This window comes from Hyperolius riggenbachi, chromosome 9 (genome assembly GCF_040937935.1).
Source record: "Hyperolius riggenbachi isolate aHypRig1 chromosome 9, aHypRig1.pri, whole genome shotgun sequence".
NCBI classification, from domain to species: Eukaryota; Metazoa; Chordata; class Amphibia; order Anura; family Hyperoliidae; genus Hyperolius; species Hyperolius riggenbachi.
Window position 1 is genome coordinate 30,001,301 of NC_090654.1, and position 27,627 is coordinate 30,028,927.

General features: G+C 46.8%; 1 protein-coding gene across 2 annotated transcripts; it reads left to right on the forward strand.

Moving 5' to 3' along the window:
• On the forward strand, nucleotides 1-27,627 carry KLHDC9 (kelch domain containing 9). 2 transcript variants are annotated; one of them, XM_068251446.1, is made up of 5 exons: nucleotides 1-204; nucleotides 15,173-15,686; nucleotides 20,599-20,767; nucleotides 23,262-23,460; nucleotides 27,434-27,627. In XM_068251446.1, the coding sequence occupies exons 2-5, from the start codon at nucleotides 15,184-15,186 to the stop codon at nucleotides 27,598-27,600; spliced, it is 1,038 nt and encodes a 345-aa protein (XP_068107547.1). In that variant the 5' UTR covers nucleotides 1-204; nucleotides 15,173-15,183; the 3' UTR covers nucleotides 27,601-27,627. The 2 variants fall into 2 exon arrangements, with proteins under 2 accessions (XP_068107547.1, XP_068107546.1); XM_068251445.1 differs by lacking the exon at nucleotides 1-204 and adding an exon at nucleotides 7,687-7,774.

The window sequence follows — 27,627 nt, forward strand, 5'->3', positions numbered from 1 at the left end:
GCATCTGACATACAATAGCCTGGCATGACATAGCTCTCGCTCTGGCGAGACATCGTCTGGCTGGCTGGGTGGGCGTGAGCAGCTCGGGCTTTATACACACTCAGCATATTTGCAGCAACATCCCCCTTCTGGCAACCGTTGCTAGGGGGATGTGTCAGTTGCTGTTGCCATGGTAGCAGAGTCACAACGACATTCCTGTATACGGTGAGTGAAAATTAGCAGAGCGGCAAGCAGCATGCCCCAGACAAAAACCATTGCTACGCTTGTGTGTATGTGTGGGTGTGTGCGTGGATTACTATCGATTTGTATGGCGCCCTCGTCTTCAGTAGCGCCGTACAAAGAGAATACAAGACGCAGAGGAATCATACGAAGGAGGTGTGCGTTATAAACGTGGCAATAGCTGATACAGGCGGCTGTCTGACAAAACATACAGCGTCTGCAAGAAAGGAGCTTCCTGCCCTTCCAATCTCACAAGAAAAGGGGAGGAGACACAAGGGGGGTATTCACTAAACTGTGGTAATCAGAATAATGTGCGTAATACGCTCTTACCCATCATGCAGTAAGACTTTACGCACGTTATTCTGCTTACCGCAGTTCAGTGAAAACCAGTAAACACTGATTCTCAAAAGGATCACAAATCCAAGAATAAACAAAAGTGTGGACACCGAGAGCCCAATATAGTGTAGTAAGCAAAACAATAGGTTGGAATTGAAAAGTATATAGTGTATATACTCATAAAAGTGGGTTACCTCCTAGGGCAGGTGAGGAGATTAGACCTGTCCTCACTCAGGATTAAAAGTCGCTCTCTGTAGATCAGGAGAAAAGAGATGGGGATCGACCCCTCCACCAGTGGTGGATATTGGTAATATAAGAGTGAACAGAGGCGCCAGCAGGATAAAAGGTACTAAAAAGTACACGCAGTACAGTCTCAAGGTCACGATAAGCGCCTCTGACCTTTAGACTGTACTGCGTGTACTCCTATTTGTTATTGCCTGAGGAAGCAGCTATATACCCGCGAAACGCGTTGCATGGCTGTCTGGAGTATATAAATAAACCTGTTGTTGTTAAAAAGCTGACAGTATCTTGTCTACTTCAAGGCGGTGAGTCCTCCACCACCTCCTGAGGAATTTTAAACTTTTTAGTACCTTTTATCCTGCTGGCGCCTCTGTTGACTCTTATATTACAAATCCAAGAATGGCTTAATCAGAGCTAGTTCACATTTGGAGCGCTAATCGCGATCGCGTAAATACATTCATGTTTTTACTGCGATTTGCACTTGTGATTCCGGTGCAATGGAATGAGAATCACAACGTGAATGTCCCCAAAGCGATGCATGCAGCGCTGTTTGCGATTGATCGAAAACGCAAACGCCCCAGTGAGAATGTATCCATAGGGATACGTTAGCAGCAGCGCTTTGCTGATCGCCGGTGATCAGCAAAGCGCTGCAAAATCGCCCGGTGTGAAACAGCCCTCAGTGTAGCCTGCGGTAGTTGTGGTGTGCACACAGAGGCTTTGGTGCGTGCATGCGCAGGCTTTGGGTGGCAGTGGTGTTGTGCTCACGCAGACGCCTCTGTGCATAATTACACACTTTGTGGCCTTTAACCCTTTAGCAGCCAATTTACTTAGAAGCTTGTAAGTGTTCCAGGCCAAATTATTTTAACCCATTTTTTTATTATTTGTTACATTTCCTTGCTTCTAATTAGTACTGCTGTAATGTTTATTTATGGACACCTGTCACTAGGGGGCAGTGTGAGACAATAACAGAGAACTTCTGCTTTCAATGTATATATTTTCTGCTAGCAGAGAGACATCAATGCATTCCAATGAATTTACAGCATAATGAGTTGCGCAGACTGAAGTAAAAAGCAGTGCACTTATCTCAAACGACATAACTCTATTGAAGCTGTTAATGGGTTAAGGCAGTGGTGGAGGTGTGTGCACACCCTGGTCAATCAGCCTTACAATCTATTAAGTTTAGGAATAGTACAATAAGTGAATGAAAGCGATGTATGAGATGGTAGAGTGGTGGCCAGTGGTCAAAGTGTCCTAAGTGAGATAGTATGCTTGCCTGAAGAGGTGAGTTTTTATGCTGCACCTAAAAAATGGTAAGGATGGGCAAGTGTCAGATGTGTGGAGGGAGGGTGTTCCAGAGAATGGGAGAGTATCCAGAGAAGTCTTGTACGTGGGAGTGAGAAGAGGTGACCAGAGAGGAAGACAGGAGAACATTGTTAGTAGAGCTGAGATTGCGTATTGGATGGTCTGTGGAAATAAGTCTTTTTTAATAGATGAAAAGAGCTTTTTAGGTGAGTGTCAGGACTTTGAATTGTGTCCTTTGAGTAACTGTGGCAGCCAGTGAGGGGAGTGACAAAGTGGGATAAGGCTGGAGAAGCGGGGAGGAGAGGTGGATGAGGTGTGATTGGCAGCCAGTGAGGGGAGTGACAGAGGGGGATAGGGCTGGAGAAGTGGGAGGAGAGGTGGATGAGGTGTGATTGGCAGCCAGTGAGGGGAGTGACAAAGTGGGATAAGGCTGGAGAAGCGGGGAGGAGAGGTGGATGAGGTGTGATTGGCAGCCAGTGAAGGGAGTGACAGAGGGGGGGGGGGGGTAGGACTGGAGAAGTGGGAGGAGAGGTGGATGAGGTGTGATTGGCAGCCAGTGAGGGGAGTGACAAAGTGGGATAAGGCTGGAGAAGCGGGGAGGAGAGGTGGATGAGGTGTGATTGGCAGCCAGTGAAGGGAGTGACAGAGAGGGGGGGGGGGTAGGACTGGAGAAGTGGGAGGAGAGGTGGATGAGGTGTGATTGGCAGCCAGTGAAGGGAGTGACAGAGGGGGATAGGGCTGGAGAAGCGGGAAGAGAGGTGGATGAGGTGTGATTGGCAGCCAGTGAAGGGAGTGACAGAGGGGGATAGGGCTGGAGAAGCGGGAGGAGAGGTGGATGAGGTGTGATTGGCAGCCAGTGAAGGGAGTGACAGAGGGGGATAGGGCTGGAGAAGCGGGAGGAGAGGTGGATGAGGTGTGATTTGCAGCCAGTGAAGGGAGTGACAGAGGGCGATAAGGCTGGAGAAGCGGGAGGAGAGGTGGATGAGGTGTGATTGGCAGCTAGTGGAGGGACTGACAGAGGGGGATAGGGCTGGAGAAGCGGGAGGAGAGGTGGATGAGGTGCTATTGGCAGCTTGTGAAGGGAGTGACAGAGAGGGGGGGGGGGGTAGGACTGGAGAAGTGGGAGGAGAGGTGGATGAGGTTTGATTGGCAGCCAGTGAAAGGAGTGACAGAGCGGGATAGGGCTGGAGAAGCGGGAGGAGAGGTGGATGAGGTGTGATTGGCAGCCAGTGAAGGGAGTGACAGAGGGGGATAGGGCTGGCGAAGCGGGAGGAGAGGTGGATGAGGTGTGATTGGCAGCCAGTGAAGGGAGTGACAGAGGGGGATTGGGCTGGCGAAGCGGGAGGAGAGGTGGATGAGGTGTGATTGGCAGCTAGTGAAGGGAGTGACAGAGGGGGATAGGGCTGGAGAAGCGGGAGGAGAGGTGGATGAGGTGTGATTGGCAGCCAGTGAAGGGAGTGACAGAGGGGCATAGGGCTGGAGAAGCGGGAGGAGAGGTGGATGAGGTGTGATTGGCAGCTAGTGAAGGGAGTGACAGAGGGGGATAGGGCTGGAGAAGCGGGAGGAGAGGTGGATGAGGTGTGATTGGCAGCCAGTGAAGGGAGTGACAGAGGGAGATAGGGCTGGAGAAGCGGGAGGAGAGGTGGATGAGGTGTGATTGGCAGCTAGTGAAGGGAGTGACAGAGGGGGATAGGGCTGGAGAAGCGGGAGGAGAGGTGGATGAGGTGTGATTGGCAGCCAGTGAAGGGAGTGACAGAGGGGGATAGGGCTGGAGAAGCGGGAAGAGAGGTGGATGAGGTGTGATTGGCAGCCAGTGAAGGGAGTGACAGAGGGGGATTGGGCTGGAGAAGCAGGAGGAGAGGTGGATGAGGTGTGATTGGCAGCTAGTGAAGGGAGTGACAGAGGGGGAAAGGGCTGGAGAAGCGGGAGGAGAGGTGGATGAGGTGTGATTGGCAGCCAGAGAGGGGAGTGACAGAGGGGGATTGGGCTGGAGAAGCGGGAGGAGAGGTAGATGAGGTGTGACTGGCAGTCAGTGAAGGGAGTGACAGAGGGGGATAGGGCTGGAGAAGCGGGAGGAGAGGTGGAAGAGGTGTGATTGGCAGCCAGTGAAGGGAGTGACAGAGGGGGATAGGGCTGGAGAAGCGGGAGGAGAGGTGGATGAGGTGTGATTGGCAGCCAGTGAAGGGAGTGAGAGAGGGGGATAGGGCTGGAGAAGCGGGAGGGGAGGTGGATGAGGTGTGATTGGCAGCCAGTAATGGGAGTGACAGAGGGAGATAGGGCTGGAGAAGCGGGAGGAGAGGTGGATGAGGTGTGATTGGCAGCTAGTGAAGGGAGTGACAGAGGGGGATAGGGCTGGAGAAGCGGGAGGAGAGGTGGATGAGGTGTGATTGGCAGCCAGTGAAGGGAGTGACAGAGGGGGATAGGGCTGGAGAAGCGGGAAGAGAGGTGGATGAGGTGTGATTGGCAGCCAGTGAAGGGAGTGACAGAGGGGGATTGGGCTGGAGAAGCAGGAGGAGAGGTGGATGAGGTGTGATTGGCAGCTAGTGAAGGGAGTGACAGAGGGGGATAGGGCTGGAGAAGCGGGAGGAGAGGTGGATGAGGTGTGATTGGCAGCCAGAGAGGGGAGTGACAGAGGGGGATTGGGCTGGAGAAGCGGGAGGAGAGGTAGATGAGGTGTGACTGGCAGTCAGTGAAGGGAGTGACAGAGGGGGATAGGGCTGGAGAAGCGGGAGGAGAGGTGGAAGAGGTGTGATTGGCAGCCAGTGAAGGGAGTGACAGAGGGGGATAGGGCTGGAGAAGCGGGAGGAGAGGTGGATGAGGTGTGATTGGCAGCCAGTGAAGGGAGTGAGAGAGGGGGATAGGGCTGGAGAAGCGGGAGGAGAGGTGGATGAGGTGTGATTGGCAGCCAGTAATGGGAGTGACAGAGGGAGATAGGGCTGGAGAAGCGGGAGGAGAGGTGGATGAGGTGTGATTGGCAGCTAGTGAAGGGAGTGACAGAGGGGGATAGGGCTGGAGAAGTGGGAGGAGAGGTGGATGAGGTGTGATTGGCAGCCAGTGAAGGGAGTGACAGAGGGGGATAGGGCTGGAGAAGCGGGAAGAGAGGTGGATGAGGTGTGATTGGCAGCCAGTGAAGGGAGTGACAGAGGGGGATTGGGCTGGAGAAGCAGGAGGAGAGGTGGATAAGGTGTGATTGGCAGCTAGTGGAGGGACTGACAGAGGGGGGTAGGGCTGGAGAAGCGGGAGGAAAGGTGGATGAGGTGTGATTGGCAGCCAGTGAAGGGAGTGACAGAGGGGGATAGGGCTGGAGAAGCGTGAGGAGAGGTGGATGAGGTGTGATTGGCAGCCAGTGAAGGGAGTGACAGAGGGGGGGGAGGGCTGGAGAAGTGGGAGGAGAGGTGGATGAGGTGCTATTGGCAGCTTGTGAATGGAGTGACAGAGAGGGGGGGGGGGGTAGGACTGGAGAAGCGGGAGGAGAGGTGGATGAGGTTTGATTGGCAGCCAGTGAAAGGAGTGACAGAGCGGGATAGGGCTGGAGAAGCGGGAGGAGAGGTGGATGAGGTGTGATTGGCAGCCAGTGACGGGAGTGACAGAGGGGGATAGGGCTGGAGAAGCGGGAGGAGAGGTGGATGAGGTGTGATTGGCAGCCAGTGAAGGGAGTGACAGAGGGGGATTGGGCTGGAGAAGCAGGAGGAGAGGTGGATGAGGTGTGATTGGCAGCTAGTGGAGGGAGTGACAGAGGGGGGTAGGGCTGGAGAAGCGGGAGGAAAGGTGGATGAGGTGTGATTGGCAGCCAATGACGGGAGTGACAGAGGGGGATAGGGCTGGAGAAGCGGGAGGAGGGGTGGATGAGGTGTGATTGGCAGCCAGTGAAGGGAGTGACAGAGGGGGGTAGGGCTGGAGAAGCGGGAGGAGAGGTGGATGAGGTGTGATTGGCAGCCAGTGAAGGGAGTGACAGAGGGGGATAGGGCTGGAGAAGCGGGAGGAGAGGTGGATGAGGTGTGATTGGCAGCCAGTGAAGGGAGTGACAGAGGGGGATAGGGCTGGAGAAGCGGGAGGAGAGGTGGATGAGGTGTGATTGGCAGCCAGTGACGGGACTGACAGAGGGGGATAGGGCTGGAGAAGCGGGAGGAGAGGTGGATGAGGTGTGATTGGCAGCCAATGACGGGAGTGACAGAGGGGGATAGGGCTGGAGAATCGGGAGGAGAGGTGGATGAGGTGTGATTGGCAGCCAGTGACGGGAGTGACAGAGGGCGATAGGGCTGGGAAAGTGGGAGGAGAGGTGGATGAGGTGTGATTGGCAGCCAGTGACGGGAGTGACAGAGGGGGATAGGGCTGGAGAAGCGGGAAGAGAGGTGGATGAGGTGTGATTGGCAGCCAGTGACGGGAGTGACAGAGGGGGATAGGGCTGGAGAAGCGGGAGGAGAGGTGGATGAGGTGTGATTGGCAGCCAGTGAAGGGAGTGACATATGGCGATAGGGCTGGGAAAGTGGGAGGAGAGGCCGAGTGCCCAATCTGCAACCTAAAATCCATTTTTTTTTATCACAGATTACGAACAAGGCAATTTATACTGGATAATGGGTTTTCATTAAGAAAAAAAACAACTCATACATTAAAGGCCATTCTACGTTTAAAATGCAGCAATAACCCCCACATATGAAATGCAGAATTTACCACCATATATAAAATACCAGCAATTACTTACACAAATTAAATGGAGCAATTACCCCCACATATGATATGTAGCAATCACCCCACATATGCATAGTAGTAAGTAACTCCAACAAATGAAATGCAGAAATTACCCGCATGTAAAATGCATCAATCACCACCACAAATGAAATGTAGCTATCACCCCACATTTAAAATGCATCAATCACCTTACATATGAAATGCAGCAATTACCCCACCCTGGCAGCCAGTTTCTACTGCATATGAATGGCACCCTGGTTGAACCTCTGCAGCATCTCAGGAGGTAGGTGGCTACAGCTGGGTGGGAGGATAGGTAAGAAGGGTATAATAATAATTAAAAAAAACTCTTCAATCTAGCAGCGGTGGTGGCCAGCAATGGGCGTGCCCACATAGAAGGCTCACAGTGCCACCTCTTGACACACCTGCCATAGGTTTTCCACCACTGGAATAGACTATGTACAGCAGAGGATCTGGATGTATGACCGCCCACTCAAGGAAATTATTTGCATATAAACTCACTGAGCGGAAGTGTTGCATATCATGTGGGAAACCTGGTCAGCTGCAGATCAGAATTTAGATATACCTCCAGCTTCAAGATTAAGAAGGAAAACTTTAATTTAGTGCAAATTATGAAACAGGAAGGGAGTGACACTAAGGCCCCTAATCCGATGGTAAAAAAAACAGGTGGCAATTTTTCAGGCAATTTAACTCAATTCCAATTACGCTAACCGAAAAACAACTGAATTGCTATCATACAAGGTGACACGCAAACGTGGCTATTTGATCAAATCCGCCTGAAACGCTTCCTAATCATTTCTCTTTTGAAAAAAAAAAAAAATGAAATGTGCACTGAAATAAATAGAAATGATTGTAAATAAAATGTATGATTTTCAAGGGATTGGATGAAACGATGCAGTCAGCTAGAAAGCGAATGTCGAGATTGCTACATGTATGAGCACTGATAAACGATCAGCACAACAGGCACCAGGCAAGACGTTTTTAAAGAATTTATTTGTATTAAAGTGGTCTGAAAGTCAGCATTTTTACTTTACTCCTCACAAAGATTCCTCACAGCTTGAAAGCTACTATCCCAGAATTTTGTTTTAGCAGAACATCACTGAAATGGTTAAACAAAGCACTCTGTCCTATTCAGCTTCAAATCCGCATCCAAACTGGAGATAACAGTATCTGTGTTTGCATTCCAATGTTGATACATGTGTGTAAACACAGTGTAACAAGTGAAAAGGAGCTCTCTGTGAAGCTCTCTGTGCATAAAGCACACAAACAGCTCAGAACAGCTTTTTTTTTCCATATAATTTATTGAAGTAGTAAGAATATTTCCAACTCTTATATCAATTCCAATACAACATATCATCATATTCTCTTCCTCAATTTTCAATTTTAAAAATACACAATAAACAAAAACTCATAAAGAAAAACCACCCTCTACACTCCCCCATCCTCAAATCCATATCTCACAAAAAAATCCACATTATAAGAATTCTTCCTTAACTACTTTCTCCGCTCCTGGCCGCGGATCGTTAGCCCAGGAATCAATGAATTGGGCCATGGTGCCTGATCACTGATTCCTCTCCCCCACAGAAAAAGCGACAGCTTCTCTCGGAAGCCTTGCTTTTTCTGCCTCCTATGTCCCTCTAAGCGTACATGTTACGCTTAGAGTGACGTCATGTAAAAAAAACCTAAGGTTGCCATCTTGTGGCAAAAAAGTAAAAGTACATCTACATAGAAAAAAAAAAAAAAAATATATATATATATATATATATATATATATATTTACATTAAAAAATTACTATTTACATCCAACCCTTCCAAAAATACCCAAATAAAATGTTTAATAATAATAATAAAAAAAAAAAACATTACAATAAAAAAAAAAACATAAATATTTACCTAAGGGTCTAAACTTTTTAAATATCTATGTAAAGATGAAATATTTCTATTTTTTTTTTTTTATTATAAGCTTGTAAATAGTGATGGATGCAAAAACGGAAAAAATGCACTTTTATTTCCAAATAAAATATTGTCGCCATACATTGTGATAGGGACATAATTTAAACGGTGTAATAACCGGGACAAATGGGCAAATACAATACGTGGGTTTTAATTATGGAGGCATGTAAAATTTTAAAACTATAATGGCCGAAAACCGATAATGATTTTTTTTCGTTTTTTTTCTTATTCTTACTGTTAAAATGCATTTACAGTAAGGTAGCTCTTAGCAAAATGTACCACCCAAAGAAAGCCAAATTGGTGGCGGAAAAAACAAGATATAGATCAGTTTATTGTGATAAGTAGTGATAAAGTTATAGGCGAATGAATGGGAGGTGAACATTGCTCGAAGGCATAAAGTGAAAACGACGGAGGGCTGAAGTGGTTAAAGATTCCCTCCCTCCATTACCCACCAAAGTACTACAGAAAATTATAAACATTTATTTTCAAATTACAGAAAGCTCCTTCCCTACATCTCCACCATATCTCCCATATTCCTTAGTATCTTGATATTCATTCCATGTTCCCCATTTAACATTAATGCTTCCAATCTATCCTGCTGTGAAGCAATCGGATTCTCAATATTCTTCACCATATTAACCCTCTCAACGCATTCTTTAAGGGTTGGAGAACCCTGGCATCTCCACCTAACTGGGATTAAACTTTTAGCCGCAATCAGGAGCTGAGGAACAAAATATCTCTTATATTTACCAATAGACATATATGTTCCATGCAGTAATACCTCAGAACAGCTCATTAGAACATGTTTATAATAAAAAGCAGCTGGAATAAAATGCAATGGTAGGTTTCAGGGCAAGATAAACTACACTTTGGAAACTTTGTAAACAGACAATATTACTTATGCACTAAAGCACATTTGATAACTGAGTAATAAAAAGTAGAAAAACACATTTTTATTAAATATCTATTATGTCGAAGTTTCAGACCACTTTAAAGGGAAGGTTCAGGGAAACCTTTAAAAAAATAAAAATCCATATCCACTTACCTGGGGCTTCCTCCAGCCCGTGGCAGGCAGGAGGTGCCCTCGCCGCCGCTCCAGAGGCTTCCGGTCGTCTTCGGTGGCCGCCTCGACCTGGCCAGGCCGGCTGCCGGGTCGGGCTCTTCTGCGCTCCAAGGACGGGCTCTTCTGCATCGCACGCGGGCGCGCTGACGTCATCGGACGTCCTCCGGGCTTTACTGCGCCGGCGCAGAACTACTGCGCCTGCGCAGTAAAGCCCGGAGGACGTCCGATGACGTCAGCGCGCCCGCGTGCGACGCAAAAGAAAAACAAAACAAAACGGCGAGTAGTACAGTATCTCCCAACTTTTTTGAGGTAAAAAAGGGGGTCATGTATGCCACACCCATGCCACACCTCTAACCACACCCCTGCCACACCCCTATTTTATATTTTATAAGAAAAGTATGTTGTTTTATACAGTAATTCAAACCACACTGGTCCTTTCTATCCTGGTTCATTTTCCTTCATAACATCATAGTCAATTTATCACATTTTTAGTAGAAAAAAAAATATTTACATAGATTTGTACATCAGTCCTGAAAGAGGGACAAATGAAGAGGAAACTGTCTTACTGTAATAAAGATTATTACACCAAGCTTAAAGAGAAACTCCGACCAAGAATTGAACTTTATCCCAATCAGTAGCTGATACCCACTTTTACATGAAAAATATAATGATTTTCACAAACAGACCATCAGGGGGCGCTGTATGACTGATTTTGTGCTGAAACCCCTCCCACAAGAGGCTCTGGTACCGTACGGTACTCTGGGCAAACTGCCACAATGTAACAATGACACACACAGGAAATGGCTGTTTATAGCTCTCTGTTAAAGCCAGAACAGCTACATAATCTGCCCACAGTAACAATGTCACCATGTAATACATGTCAGAATGTGAATCTGGGAGAGGAAAGATTTTACAATGAGCAAACTCTGACTAAATCATGTATACATAATTATTGTAAAAATTAAGCACCTTTTTATATTAAATTATTTTCACTGGAGTTCCTCTTTAAGTTAATTCATACCTCCCAACTTTTTAAGATAAGAAAGAAGGATTCTTTAAGACAAAAGTTGTATTTTTATCATTCAAACCAGGGGCTTAACAATAGACCCTGGAAGAGATGCAGCCGCAGGGGAACTCAGAAGCAGCAGTGGCCCTGTGGGGGTAAAGGTTTATTTTCCCTGTCCTGAGAGACTGACAACTAAGGGCATGGAGAGAAAAAAAACTTTCTGCTCTCTGCACAGTTGGTCTAATGACTGCATCTGCTCAGCTACTGATAAGGAATCATTTAAAGATTTGTAGACAGTCCCTATTCAGTGTGCAGCAGGCTCTTGTGTACAATGTTTGTACAACGCCCCTCCTCCCCAAGTGCTGTGTAGTGTTTTGTGCTGGAGGAGTCTGCAGAGCCAGTTCTGCTTCATCAGAGGTGGACAGAGTGAGTGTAATAAGAAGCTGAGGGCTGTCGGTTTTCTGTATGCATTTTCTGTAACCCTGTGTGTCTGTATGTGAAAACATGCACGTTTTATCACAGAAGCTAATGTAATTGATAGAGAAAATGTGCGCAGTGCTTCACTGCTGTCAGTTTTTATCTGCATGGGGAAAACATTCAAGTGTGCACTAGCCAACTGAATACAATTAGTTCTCAGTTTACCTGTACAGAAAGGGGGGGGCACTGATTCCTAGTTATGCCCTTGATTTAAACCACGCTAATCCTTTCTATCATCCTTATTCTGAAGGCGTACATGTAGCCACTGCCAGTGCTGCTCTCGCATACCTTATAAAACAAGGAATATGGCTCTCCGTAGACAAATAGCAAGTCTCCAGCCACTTTCACACCAATAATTTTTCAGAAAACGGCTCCAAATGATAATGAGTGTTTGTGTGAAGGGGGAGCGAGAGGGGGAAGGTTTTGAATGTTGCACAGTGGCTGTTAGAATCCATCTAAAACACTTTCCCATCTCAGGTGGCCACCAGTGGATACGCTGGCATTTCATTACTGTCTTTTCAAAGCGCAAGAAACAAAACTTTGCATGCCACACAGTCGTAGCAAAACAACAAGTTTTCAAGAATGTCACTTTCACCCATTCCCTTTTTAATTCATAACTAAAATTGCTGTCGTCTGATTTGATGGAGCTGTTGTATAAAATGGCGTTCCGATCCTAGAAGCAATATGACAACCCTTTTTATGTATCAGTCATATCTCGCAAGAATTTGAATTTCTATAATTATTTGAAAAAAAGTGTTTTCTTTTATTTCGAAATGATTGCTTGAAAACAAAACGACTTACGCCGCCTATTACACATGACAATTGTCGAAACGCGGATTTGTAAGCTGCAAGGAAACGTCAGGATGGAGAGTGTCACATTCCAACACAACGGGAAGGGGGGATACACTGTATGCCTGAAAATTCTTTATTTTGTGAAATTTCAAAGAGAATCTGTAACAGAAAAACAGTCCCTGGGGGATATTTACTTCAGGAGGAGGAAGCTTCTGAATCCGAGGAGGACATTTATCAAGAGTGTCTGAGACAAAATATTAGTAGGTTTTTAGAAATCCGTGCAGAACTGTCTCAGACATCCTAAGAAAACACTAAATAGCGCAGATTCCTTCTTATGCTGTTAGGAATAGGAGGAGTTAGCAAGGTCTCTCAGACTGCAGTGTGTGAAGGAAATTGCTGTTGCTGAGGTAACCAATACATCTGCTGTATTGCATCTATGCCCAGCACTGGAAGGGTTAAGGTGCCCATACACCTAACGATTTTCCCGCCGATATACGGCCGATTCGATCACAGTGATCGAATCGGCTGTGAAATTGCCGCGCACACCGCTGACAGAACGATCAATTTCCGTCCGAAATCGATTCTTCCCGTCCATTCTCGTCGATCCGTCCGTGCGGAAGATTTCTCTTGATCGCCGGCGAGTCGGGAGTGCGTCGATAGCGGCGTTCGAATGCTCGACGACCGACGCAATACAGCGGGTATACATAACCTGTTCCGGCCGGCGCGAGTGCCCTGGTCCCCGCTGTCTTCTTTCCGCGCTGGGTTCCGGAACGGCTGCAGCTACACAGAACTTCCTGTTCCGGCAGGAAGTTTAAACAGTAGAGCGCCCTCTACTGTTTAAACTTCCCCTGGACAGGAAGTTCAGTAACTGCAGGAGCGGTCTGGAGCCCAGAGCGGAGAAGAAGACAGGGGACCAGGGGACTATCTGGAGAACTGCTATTAAGCACTTCTTAATTGCAGCAGTTTAGGGGTAGATTTGCATTTTTCTTAACTGAAGTGCGGCTCTAGAAATCGACGGTAAACTGCTGCTATTAAAGAGAATCTGTATTGTTAAAATCGCACAAAAGTAAACATACCAGTGCGTTAAGGGACATCTCCTATTACCCTCTGTCACAATTTCGCCGCTCCTCGCCGCATTAAAAGTGGTTAAAAACAGTTTTAAAAAGTTTGTTTATAAACAAACAAAATGGCCACCAAAACAGGAAGTAGGTTGATGTACAGTATGTCCACACATAGAAAATACATCCATACACAAGCAGGCTGTATACAGCCTTCCTTTTGAATCTCAAGAGATCATTTGTGTGTTTCTTTCCCCCTGCAGCTATCTTCCACTGAAGTGTCAGGCTGTTTCTTCCTGCAGAGTGCAGACAGCTGTGCCTGTATGTAATTCCTCAGTATGTGAAAGCCCAGCCAGCTCAGAGGAGGATTTATCCAGCTTGTAAAAGATAATAGAGCAGAGAGAAGCTGCACTAATCTAAATAACACACAGGCAGTGTGCAGAGAGGGGCCTGGAGGGGGAGATGCATCACAGAACCACAACACTGAAGAACTTGGCAGCCTTCCAGACACAGGCTGACAAGTCTGACAAGAGAGAGATAAGTTGATTTATTACAGAGATGGTGATAGTAGAACATGCTGCAGTAAGCCAGAACACATTAGAATAGCTTTTGGAACTTGTAGGATGATAAAAAACAGGATGCAATTTTTGTTACGGAGTCTCTTTAAGTAGGGTTTGAGAAGTTTCTTATTATCATGCAGAACAGTTCCTCTGCTGGTTAGAACAGTTTAAGAAGACAAAACGAATGCTTTGATAAATCTGGCCGTGAGTGAGGCTTCCTCTATCCTCTTCACCCTCCGGGATACAGCGCTGGCAGCCTTCAGCGCAGGTGCAGTAGTGGCAAAAATAGCCAAGTCTGATGGGGTTCAGTATACTGCCCAGGCGCACCTGCACAGTAGAGCGGAACTGATCGGGCTCTGCGCCTGCGCTGCAGCCAGGAAGGTAAATATCGCAGCCGCTACTGCGCCACAGCCAAAAGGCTTGTCAGCTGTATTTCGGGGGCTGTCAGCGCTGGATGCCAGAGGGTGAGGAGGACAGCAAAGTTTGCCTAATAAGGGAAGGCTCAATAACACTTAAAGGGAACCTGAACTGAGTAAAATTATTTAAAATAAACACGAGGTAACTTCAAATGAACATTACATAGTTACCTTGCCGTCAGTTCCTCTCAGCAGCTCACCATTTTCTTCTGACAATGATCCCTTCCAGTTCTGACAACATTTTGTTGGAACTGAAATATATCAGTTGCTGCCAGTTATATATCAGGTGTTGTCAGTTATAGCTGAGAGGACAACTGATGTGCCAGGTAATCTCCATGTTTCCCTATGGCTCAAGTGGGCTATGTTACAGTTTAACAGTGTGCCGACCAGAAAGCTGTTATGGGGTAATGGCCATTTTCAAAATGGAGGACAGGGAAATACCTTGATCATAGTGGACAAACAGGATACAGGAGAGGAGAAAGAGATTGAGGCGTAGACTACACGGGAGGTGAGTATGACGTGTGTATGTTTATTTTGACTTTTCATTTTCAGTTCAGGTTTTCTTTAATCTTCATTATTTGACATTAAACAGAGACAGAGAGATAAATAATTTAAGGATTGCTATTAACTACATTCAAGACTGAACTGGAGAGGAGATGGAGTCTCAAAGTTAATGTCGGACAGGTGCTAAGCTATCCCTGACTCTCCTTTCTCTCAGTTCGTTACAATGACAACTATTTACACGCTACATAAACACATATCCCTACATGTTTCGCTTCCTAAGGAAACTTCATCAGGGGCGAAAGCGATCTAGTGCTCAAGACAAAGTGCTAGTGCATTGAGGAGCGTTCAAAACAACATATTATAGTAGAATAGTGCAGTAGTTAGTAGAATGGGTGTGTTCCTGTACAAAGCAAAGGTTGGTTGAGACAGAATTTGTGATAGCTGCCAGTAGAGGAAGCATTTCTCAGAATGTAGGATGACTGAGCTGGTAATCATCTCGCCTTTCCTCCCCCTTCACTCTTTTCTCTCTTGCCACACAGGACGTGTCCCCATGACAAGTCCCCGGTGGACGTGGACTCCAGTCATCCAAGATGCCAGTTTTGCCCGTGCCTTCCATACCTGCACCCCCATACGGGGCAAACTCTACCTATTTGGTGGGGTTAAATCAGGGGACCCCAAGGAACATCCCCTTGGTGATATGGTGACCTTTGACCTCGAGGAAAAGACAGTAAACGTCAGCGCACCTCAGGGCACCATCCGAAGGAGTCACCATGACGCCGTTTCGCTGGAGGACAGATGGTTGTGCGTTGTGGGGGGATGGGACGGCTCGCAAAGGCTGGCCTCAGTCATCAGTTACGACACAGAAAATGCCAAGTGGGTCACGTGGGCCGAGGGGACATCCAGCAGTCCCCCAGTGGGGCTAAGCAGCCACACCTCTACTAAGGTTTCCGACAACGAAATCTGCGTAGTCGGCAGGGAAGGAGGAGTGCGAATGCAGAGGCGGTACGCCAGTGTGTACACCCTACGGGTCGACGCCAGATCCAAGACTTACACGTAAGTTGCATAATTGGCGATTATGAACAATATATACAGTATATAGCCTGTTTGGTCAGCCAATCCAGGGAACCGTAAAGGATACAAAGAAAAAAAACAGGAGCCAATAGCGTGTATTGTTATTAACACCACTTAAAGAGGAACTCCAGTGAAAATAATGTAAAAAAAAAGTGCTTCAGTTTTACAATAATTATGTATAAATGATTTAGTCAGTGTTTGCCCATTGTAAAATCTTTTAAATCCCTGATTTATATTCTGACATTTATCACAGGGTGACATTTTTACTGTTGGCAAGTTATGTAGCTGCTGCTTGCTGTTTTGGCAGTTGGAAACAGCTGTAAACAGCTATTTCCCACAATGCAGCAAGGTTCCCAGACAGGAAACTGCACAATTTCTTTGTGGGAGGGGTTTCACCACAATATTAGCCATACAGCACCCCCTGATGGTCTGTTTGTGAAAAGGAATACATTTCTCGTGTAAAAGGGAGTATCAGCTACTGATTGGGATAAAGTTCAATTCTTGGTCGGAGTTTCTCTTTAAGGACCAGGAGATTTCTGTGTCATCTGTGCTGCGTGGGCTCTCCAGCCCGCAGCACAGATCAGGATTGCTGCAGGGCGATCAGACTTCCCCCCTTTTTTCCCCACTAGGGGGATGTCCTGCTGGGGGGGTCTGATCGCCGCCGGCTATGTGTGACAAGCGGGGGGGGCGCTCCTCAAAGCCCCCCTCCGCAGCGATATTTCCCCCTCCCTCTTCTTCCCTCCCTCTCGCTCTGGATCTGGGCGGCACAGGACGGCGATCCGTCCTGTACCGCCTCCATTACGCTTTAGCCTATCAGAAGGCGGCGATCCCCGGCCAATCAGAGGCCGGGGATCGCCGATCTCCTTTACGGCGCTGCTGCGCCGTATTGATGTAAACAGCAGGGATTTCTTCCCCGCGTGTTTACAATTAGCCTGCGAGCCGCGATCGGAGGCTCGCAGGCTGTTCATGGAGGCACCCTCCATGAACTGACATGGAACGTTTCCATGGAAACACCACTTCGACCTGCCGACGCCCATCGGGTTTAGGCGGTTGTTAAGTGGTAACCTGAAGCAAAAATAAAAACAACTTGTGATATAATGAATTGTATGTGTAGTACGGATAATGAATAGAACATTAGTAACAAAGAAAAGAGTCTCATATTTTTATTTTCAGTTATATAGCTTTATTTATAATATTGCATCATACTGTCATATTTGCAGTTTACAAACCACACGCTGTATTTTAAGCTTTAAAACAAAGCAGAAATGATGACCCTTTGAGCTTTCCTGCAGTAAAACCCCAGGAGCACCCTGCGCAGGACACTATTGCGGACCGGAACGTGTAGAAGGCTACGCGTGGCCAGGCCTGATGGCTAAGTGAAAGTAGCTGGCGGCGGGGGACAGGAGGATCTGTGAGTGACTGCGAGGGCACGGGACGGCTGCAGGGGGCTGGTAGAAGCCCCAGGTGAGTAAAACTGATTTTTTTTTTCGTAGGCTTAAAGAGAAACTCCGATCAAGAATTAAACTTTATCCCAATCAGTAGCTGATACCCCCTTTTACATGAGATATCTATTCCTTTTCACAAACAGACCATCAGGGGGCTCTGTATGACTGATATTGTGGTGAAACCCCTCCCACAAGAAGCTCTGAGGACCATGGTCCTGGCAGTTTCCTGTCTGTGAATCTTGTTGCATTGTGGGAAATAGCTGTTTACAGCAGTTTCCAACTGCCAAAACAGCATGCAGCAGCTACATCACCTGCCAACAGTAAAACTGTCACCATGTAATAAATGTCAGAATGTAAATCAGGGATTTATAAGATTTTACAATGGGCAAACACTGACTAAATCATTTATACATAATTATTGTAAAGATGAAGCACTTTTTTATTACATTATTTTCACTGGAGTTCCTCTTTAAGTGCCTCTAAACAAGACTGTCTTCAACCCAAGTTGGGGTCTAAGAGCTCAGAGAAGCTCTTTGCATAGATAACTGAAGTTTCAATATGAGACTATTTTCTTTGTTACTAATGTTCTATTTATTAGCTGTACTACACAAACAATTCATTCTCATAAGTTTATTTTCACTTAAGGTTTGCTTTAATTTAGACCTCAATTTACATTTGCTAAAGTCCCCCAATTACCCCCTCCCAAGTATATGGCCAGCGCTGTAATGTGTGTAATAAGCTGCTCCATGAACCCCCTTCCTAACCTGAGGCTTTGCGGTTGTGTGCAGAACTACTTACCTTCAGGGTGACCTACACTGTGTGAACAAGCATGTGCTGGGCTACAGCATGGTCTTGTGGCAAGATTAGTGATCCTTACTCTGGCCTCTGCATTGGCACAATGTTCATGGTATAATATCAATAGGTGCTGCAAGGAGGAGGAGAGGAACACAGAGGTGCCAAGCATATTTTGGACTCCGTGCTGTGTATCACTCATGTTGTTTATTGCCTGAGGAAGCAGGATCTTGCCTGCGAAACGCGTTGCAACTAGTCTTTGGAGTATATGAATAAATAGTTTACCACTTTAATTGACAGTACTTGTGTCTGTTTTGGGTTGGCTGGTCCACCACCGCATCCCAAACTTTTTAAACATTTTTAGTGACTTTTATCCTACTGGCGCCTCTGTACATCTCTACGTATCAAGATTTCCACCTTTGGTGGAAGGGTGTTATACCCTCTTTCCTCCTATCCACAGAGAGCGACGTCTTAATCCTGAGTGGGGACAGGCTTGTTCTCCGCACCTGCCGTTTCAGTGGTTGCCTTGGAGGTAACCCTGGTTTGTAAGTATAATACTTACGTCTCACATTACTTCTTCCATCCTCCTAAACATACTACACTATATTGGGCTCTCGGTCTCTTCCTTCTGGGGGGACGTACATACTGGTGCTATTAAAAAGGGGAGCAGGGGGCTCATACTGGTCACACTAAATGGGGGAGCAGGGGGCACATACTGGCCACACTAAATGGGGGAGCAGGGGGCATACACTGGCCACACTAAATGGGGGAGCAGGGGGCATACACTGGCCACACTAAATGGGGGAGCAGGGGGCATACACTGGCCACACTAAATGGGGGAGCAGGGGGCATACACTGGTCACACTAAATGGGGGAGCAGGGGGCACATACTGGCACCACTAAATGGGGGAGCAGGGGGCACATACTGGCAGGGCTGTGGAGTGGGTCCAAAAATCCACCGACTCCGACTCCTGAGTTTAGGATTCCTCCGACTCCGACTCCTCTAATTTGCATATTACAATTTTGTTGATTAAAAGTATGTAACATGAAATTTGTCTCTTAACTGCCAACGCTTAGAAATTTTACAAGACAACTGAAGTGAGAAGGATATGTAGACTACTATATTTATTCCCTTTAGACTAAAACTAGTCCTTGGTAAGAGTACTTGTAAAAGGTACAAACCGGAACAAAGAACATCTATCAGGCACTAGGCAATGTAAGTGTGGGTACATGAAAGAATGATGTGCAGGTACTCTGCAGGGGAATGAGGGGATTCTTCCTCTATTACACATTCTTCATGCACAATCTGAACAAGGTTTATGGGTGACAGACAACACCTCTGTGTTCAATGTGCACAGCATTCTCAGTGGATTCCCTGCAGCTCTGTGGGGAGTGAATATGTAGAGTATAGTACTACTGTGTAACAAAGAAAACCTGAGACAGATGAAATTAAAGTTTTATACATACCTGGGGCTTCCTCCAGCCGCCTTCAGGATAATCAGTCCCTCATTGTCCTCCTCCACCACCTGGATCTTCTGCTATGAGTCCAGGTACTTGAGCCAGTCGGGCGTAGTGCGCATGCACATACTCCACCGCCAGGAGCATACTACACCTGTGCAGCACTATTGCGCAGGTGCAGAATGTTCCTGGCTGTGGGAGCGGCATGCGGCCGGACAGCGCTGACTGGCTGAATTACCAGGACTCATACCAGAAGATCCGGGTGGTGGAGGACAGCGAGGGACTGATTAGCCTGAAGGGGGCTGGAGGAAGCCCCAGGTATGTATAAAACTTTACTTTTCATCCGTCTCAGGTACCCTTTATTTGTAGTCACCAAACCAAATTTCAACAACATATCAAATTATTTGATTTCATCAGCAAAGGGAGTGCATTCATTTGCATAAATCAGCATCAGTGCAGAATTATTTCCATCTCATTGACCATCTCTATTAGTGACACAGCTACACATCAGGCTTTATTCTTACAGCATAGATGTTATTTAGTATATATAAGAGATTCCTGTGTACACATCATATATACTGTACAGTCACAATCAGATATGTATATCTGACCTTAAAAATACGGGGACTGCTTTATTAAAGCAGCACAAGTAACTCATTTTGATTGGTTTATTTCATTTTTGTGGACTAAGCACAGCTATTACTGTATATATACTGTATATTTACATTATTTTTAATGACTATTATCTGAGAAATAGAACATTTTATCATATTTTCTATTTTAATTACAGTTACAAATTCATTAGGAGTCGGAGTCGGTGCATTTTTTCCCGACTCCGACTCCAGGCACCCAAAATTGCCCGACTCCACGACTCCGACTCCACAGCCCTGCATACTGGCTCCACTAAATGGGGAGCAGGGGGCACATACTGGCACCACTAAATGGGGAGCAGGGGGCATACACTGGCCACACTAAATGGGGGAGCAGGGGGCACATACTGGTCACACTAAATGGGGGAGCAGGGGGCATACACTGGCCACACTAAATGGGGGAGCAGGGGGCACATACTGGCACCACTAAATGGGGAGCAGGGGGCATACACTGGCCACACTAAATGGGGGAGCAGGGGCCAAACAATGGCCACACTAATAGGGAGCATGGCGACAGACCAGTGGGTTAATGGCTACATGTCCCTCCAGGTATAAGGAAGAAGGAATGCACGCAGCGTCTCGGTCTGGGCACTCCGCCTTCCTCCTGAAGACCGATACAAACAACGGAAAGAGAGTCAGCTATTCCCTCTGTGTGTTTGGAGGACGGGAGGCATCTATGCCTGATGTGGTTGGACATTGGAGCAGAGATAAAGTCCAGGTGGGTCTCAAAGATGCCTTCTGCTGTTACGGATCTCCATGTTTCTGCCTTCGTATAATTGTATTCATAAATGTAGCAAACATATCCCTATTGGGGCAGAGAGGGTCAGTCACAATGGATATCACCGAATTCAGAAAAGGGACAAAGGGTTGGCTTGGTATGCAATGTTCCTAAGGGTGCCCATATATTACTCAATATTTCGGGCCAAATGACCTTCCACAAGCAAATTAGTGCTGCAACATGGCTGGCTGGCCGTCGTTACAATTGTTTTTGGGCCAAAACCAGTTGAATGGACCAATTGGGAATAGCAGAAAATCTCATATATTTTAGCTATGGGACACTGAAAGACTGTGTCATGTGAAACAACATTGGAAAAATGTATTGGAAAAAAATGCCCCTGGGAGGTACTCACCTTGGGAGGGGTAAGCTTCTGGATCCTATCGAGGCGATAGAGCTCCCAGAATGGCGGGGATGTATATATTTACCTTCCCGGCTCGAGCGCAGTAGCGGCATTCGGCTCGGAAATAGGCCGAAATAGTCCATCCCAGTCGGGTCCGCTCTCCTGCGCAGGGGAAAGTCTCCACCTTCTGTATATCCAAGCGGAGAGCCGCAACAGCGCCCCCACTGGAACAGGGAAAGGTAAAGATTGCACAGCATGACAAATTGTTGGCTGTGCGTTCCATGGGCTGCAGCGAGACCGTTGTGGGACGGAGGAGGACGGGGGAGCCTCGATAGGATCCAGATGCGCCAATAGGATAAAAAACACTAAAAGAACTTAAAAAGCACAGAGGCGCTCAGTGTTGATGATACTGGCAGATGCTGTTTACTCCTATCTGTTGTTGCCTGATGAAGCGGGTTTGTATCCCGTGGAACGCGTTGCACTTTATTTGGAGTATCCAATAAAATTGTTTTGACTGAAAATCCACAGACGTGTGTTCTGCTTGGAGGGGGTGAGTCCACCACTGCCTCCTCTATTACCAAGATGTGTTTTTAAGTTCTTTTAGTGTTTTTTATCCTATTGGCGCCTCTGTTATCCTATTATCTACATCAAGTCCACCCTTGGTGGAGGGTTGTACCCTTCCTTCTTCAACTACAGAGAGCGACTTTTTAATCCTGAGTGGGGTCAGGACAATCTTCCCACCTGCTTTGACAGTGGTTGCCTACTTGGTAACCCTGGTTTGTGAGTATTAAATTAATATTATTACTCTATCAATTATACCTTACCAGTACATACTACACTATATTGGGCTCTTGGTGTTCTCTCTTTTTCTCGATAGGATCCAGGGGCTTCCCCCTACCGAGGTGAGTACCCCCAGGGGCATTTTTGTTCAATACAGAGTCTCTTTAACCCCTTCGGGACCGACTGCCTACCCCCCCCTGAAGGACCAGGCATTTTACAGGCGTTTGGGGGGGGTCAGGCAGCCGGATACCTACTGGGGTTTGCTGCCTTTCACCAGCAGCCTTTACTCTCGATGGCTTCCACGCTGTACTGACGCTAAGTTCCGGGTCACGGCTTGATGACGTCACAAGTAATTATATACCATTTGGGGGCACAGTGACAAAGGCGGTATCACAAGGCAGATTCCCAAGAGATTTCATGCTGAAATCGATTGGGATTCAGCCTGTGGTGTATGGGCAGGCAACAGATCTCTCTCTAATCAGATTCGATCAGAGAGAGATCTGCCTCTTGGTTGATCTGCCTATACATTGCTAGATGTATGGGCAGCTTTAGGGTTAGAACTGTTTTTGAATGCCAAGAGCTGTTTAACCCTTTCGGGACCGGGCGCCTAACCCCCCTTCAGGACCAGGCATTTTTGCAGAAGGGGGGGGGGGGGCGCGTTTGGGGGGTCAGGCAGCCGGATCCCTGCAGGGTCTTGCTGGACTGTCTTCCCCCTGTGTGGCCAGGTGTCCCCCCTTGGCAGCAGCAATCACTCACCTTCCAGGCTCCAGCGACGAGCCGCAGCGGATCCCTCTGCTCCGCCCGGCATCTCAGCTTAGCTACTGCCGCTCAGTTCCGGGTCGCAGCTTGATGACGTCATCAAGCCGGGACCCGATGCTGACGTCAGAAAGAGCAGAAATGCCGGCAAGAGCAGCGGGGGGCGCCGATCGTCACGGGAACGGCAGGAAGGTGAGTGGATCCTCTTCTTTACCCCTTACCGCCGCAGCTGTCAAATTGATCACTACGATCCGACGGCGATCGTAGTGATCATGTGATCAGAAGCTATACACGATGATGTTGCGCACGATCGTGTCGGGACGGTTAGTTAGTGCGGACGTTGAATCAACATCCAGTCAGAACGGTAGCGCCACCTGCTGGACGTTGATTCAATGTACTTGGTCCGCAAAAGGTTATTTACTTGTGAAAAGAATTGTAGCCAAACAAATAAAGGAAATGTTGCTCGTTTTCATAGTAAACACAAATGTTGTTCCACAGATGGTGCATATTCCGCGGCTCGTGTAGAAATCACATTGTTCGTTCTTTTGCGCTTCACAGGAGAATGCAGAGCCCTGCCCCCCACTGACGGAACGACTAACGCAGCTTGTGGGCACCAAGGGGGCCAAACGAGCTGAGCCCAAAGGCCTTAGGCACCACTCTTGTTCCATGGTCGGTCCATTCGTGGTTGTGTTTGGAGGAGAGACCCTTTCTAAGAGCCGAGATGCTGTCTGCAATGACCTCTATGTCGGCGACACACGTGAGTTGGTCTAAACACCCGTCCAAAAACAAACTTGAGAATAAATAAAAAATAGCTGCCATCTTTTTATTTATTTATTTTTTTTACAGTATAATCTCGTTATAGTAAACTTCAAGGGACTGGGAAAAGTAGTTTACTGTATCAGAAATTGTCCTAGAAATGGCCCAGCATGCCCTGGTACATTCTCCTCTGCAAAGGAGCAGCCCTGTCCTCCCATTGGAGTTATAGTACAAGCATTTGCACATTTGGTGGACTACTAACTAACTAAGGGTAAATATACCTTAGGGCTGCATAGCCAGGCTGGACGCATTGCTGGCACAGTATCTAGGGTTTCTTAAAAATTGCAGCCGTCACTGAATAGAGGCAGCCACTCGCTTCCTGTGAGCAGGGTCGGACTGGGCCACAGTAGTACAGTTTTTTCCCTCGGTGGGCCCCGCCTCCAGGTCTCTGGTGCCCCCCCCCCCCCCCCCTCCTTGTCTGACAGAGCTCCAATTGCTGCCTGCAGCACTAAAAATTCTCTTCTCAGCGCTGTAATCACTCATGCTGAGATCAGTGGCGTAGCTAAGGAGCTGTGGGACCATGGGGCCCCTCCCAAGCACTTTATACATAACAATTGGGGACGGGGAACAGCTTGTTAATGATTACCACTGTTCAAAGTTTCTATAGAAATTATTATTATGAGCACAGGACCAATAGAGAGCTAATACTGAGTTGAGGGAGCCGCTCTGGCCCAAGGGCCCGATGCTCCTCTGCAAAATAGGACATTACTTTATATTGAAGGAGGGAACTCTATGCAAAGTTTTGCTGGGCAGCAGTGTCTCTGAATTGCAATGCTGCTAAGATCATGTACATTTGGCCCTTTCCATAATACATCATGACCACGCCCACCTTCCGATGCATGGCCACGCCCTTTTTTCACTGCAATCAGTGGGCCCCAGGTTGAAATTTCTTTGGTGGGCCCCGTGTCCCAGTCCGACCCTGCCTGTGAGTGGCTCCGATACCTCCGTGGGCGAGACTTGCAGCACCAGCCTGAAGAGAGCAGCAACCATGGGTGTCACACTGACATATGACGCATGCACCGCCCACTGTTTACTATATCCAGAGTCAGCATCACGTATGGGCCAAAAAACATGTTTACTATAACAGAAGTTTTATTATATCCGGGTTTACTGTACCAGACGCTCCTCCCATAGATTTATAATGGAGATTGGCCGGGACCTGGGGAGGTTGTTAACAATTCCCGAGTTTATTATAATGAGATTATACTGTAATAAGTGCCCACTGCCTCACTGAGTGTAAAGTAGAGTGCAAAGCTTTGTGCACACGCTTAATGAAACTCGTTCATGGCAGGCGATAACCACCATCTCTACCAAGAATTCAGTCCCAGTACAGCAGCCGCTTACCAGGGCTGTGGCGTCGGTACAAAAATCATCCAACTCCAACTCCTCAGTTTATGAAGCCACCGACTCCACAGCCCTGCTCCGAATGCTCTCGACTGTCAAGATCATTGTTCTCCCCACTTTCCCCGCCCGATACGCGACATCACTCCAGTGCGGCTCAGCCCTGTCCCCTTCATCCAGCAGAACATGCATCTGCACAGACTCCGCCCTGCAATGTCGTCTGAGGGATCGGGTGAAGGTCACCTTCGGGCAACACTGATTGAGCGTGTGGTCGGGGCTTAAAGTGAACCTCCGGACTAAAAATCTGCTCAGCAGAACTGAAAAGGCTTGGTGTTTCTTTAACAGTTTCACAGCATTAGAACTTTGTTTTTTTACCAAAGCATCATTTTTAGCTGCATTTTTAGCTAAGCTCCACCCATCAAAGAAAACTGCCCGGGCTTTTTTCCCTGATGCTGTGCAAAGCATGATGGGATTTCCTATGTTGTTATTCACGTTGCCTAGCAACTGGGAGGGGTGATCAGGGCACAGGACAGTTGGAACTGTGTCTCATGCTTCCTGTCATCTCCTTTCAACCAAAAAGATGGCTGCCCTCATGAAATCAAACATTTGCCTGTTCTTTTAAAACAGAGTGGGTAAGAGGTCATATTACCTATCTATTTTAATTAACATAACTAATGTAACTTAATGACAGTATGTTTGTTTAGGCTGAAGTTCCTCTAAGTCAAACACCAGGAACAAGCATGCGGACAGCAAAGTCAGAACGCCTTGGGCTCAATTCTCAGTTTATAAATTATTACCACACTCGAGAATGCAAAAAACTGCAGATTTCACTGAACAGTTTGTTAAATGTCAATTCACTAAGGCTGTTACCGCAGGGAAAAGTAAAATGACCGATAAGTGAACTCAATTACCAACTTGATATAAATACCTTAATAAATGTTAATTCACAAAGATTAGAGTATGCAGTAAAACAAGTGAGATGTTCAGCATTTTACCGGCTGTTGGACAGTAACTGACAATCAGCCCTTCTGTAAAATGGACAGGTCAATAGGAGGAGCCACCCATCCTACTCCTCACTCCATTGGTGCCGAAGTACTGCCGGGCGGGACATCAGAAAGTTAAAAAAACAAAAACAAAAATAAAACATAAGCTACAGGAGCAAAACACATTCATAGAGGTTTCCCCTATAGCAGATGAAACACAACTGTACCTCTCGGACCCAGACCTTAACTCCCTCCTCACACGAGTTCCCGACTGCCTGTCCGCTATTTCCTCTTTCATGTCCTCTCGCTTCTTAAAACTTAATATGAACAAAACAGAACTAATAGTCTTTCCACCATCTCTGTCCACCTCTTTGCCTGATATTACAATAAATGTTAACAACACGTCTATAACATCAGTTCCCAAAGCACGGTGCTTGGGGGTAATATTTGATTCTTCTCTCTCATTTATTCCTCACATTAACTCCCTAACCAGCTCCTGTCACCTCTAACTTAAAAACATATGCCGCATCCGACCTTTTCTCACTCAGGACACAACCAAAATGTTAGTACTGTACATGCGCTTTTTATATCTCGTTTGAATTATTGCAATATACCGCTTGGTGGACTTCCAACTAACTGACTAGCTGTACTGAACTCTGCTGCTCGACTTATTCATCTCTCCTCTCGCTCTTCCTCTGCTGACCCTCTCTGTCAAGCTCTTCACTGGCTACCAATTAATGAGAGGATTCAGTTCAAACTCTTAACCCTAACCTACAAAGCTCTCCACAATCTCTCTCCCCTGTACATCTCCTCACTAGTCTCCAGATATCAACCCAACCGCAATCTCAGATCTGCACACGAGCTTCTTTTATCCTCTTCTACAATTACCTCCTCACATTCACGGGTACAAGACTTCTCACGTGCCTTACCCCTCCTATGGAATGCCCTTCCACAACACATCCGCCACTCTCCCACCTTTGAAATCTTTAAACGCTCCCTCAAAACCCACCTTTTCCAAAAAGCATATTCTCTAGCTTAGGCCATGCAACCACTAAATAACCTAATTACGCACTGCCTGTACATATACTGTATACTTCCCCCACCTCTTTGTTTCCACCCCATTCCTTTAGATTGTAAGCTCGCAAGGGCAGGGCTCTCACCCTTTTGTGTCATGGAATGTTATTAATTTAATTGCTTACACTCTGTTAGTCATCATGTTAAATTTGCTATTGTAATCTATTCTGTATTTTGTACCAGTGTTCATATTTGATGTACTGTATGTCATTGTCTGTATCATTATGTATCCCTTGTTTGTTTTCTTACATTGTACAGCGCCACGGAATATGTTGGCGCTTTATAAATAAATAATAATAATATCCCTCAGATTTAGTCAGTAAAACATTCTGAAGGAAATAAGAAAATCAGTTCGCATGGCATAAAACAGTCAAATGGCTTACACGGTGTGGCAATTAAAGATATTATTTAGGACAAATGCAGCTTTTTTATTTTTTAGGTCAGTGCAATGATATTCAATTTTCCCTTTTTTGTTCTGCCCATTAATAGTTGTTTTTTTCTCTTTTGTTCCTGTAGGCTGTACCCCAATATCCTGGTTCCACTTCCCAGGCACAGACCCTCAATACAAGAGAGTGGGCCACCGTACCTGCCTCCTTAACGACTGCCTCTACCTGGTGGGGGGCTTTGGGGCAGACGGCAGGACGCCGTGCCCAGACGTCTGCATACTGGAAATCATTCAATAATAAAGGCTGCCTCCGATCCAAAACAAA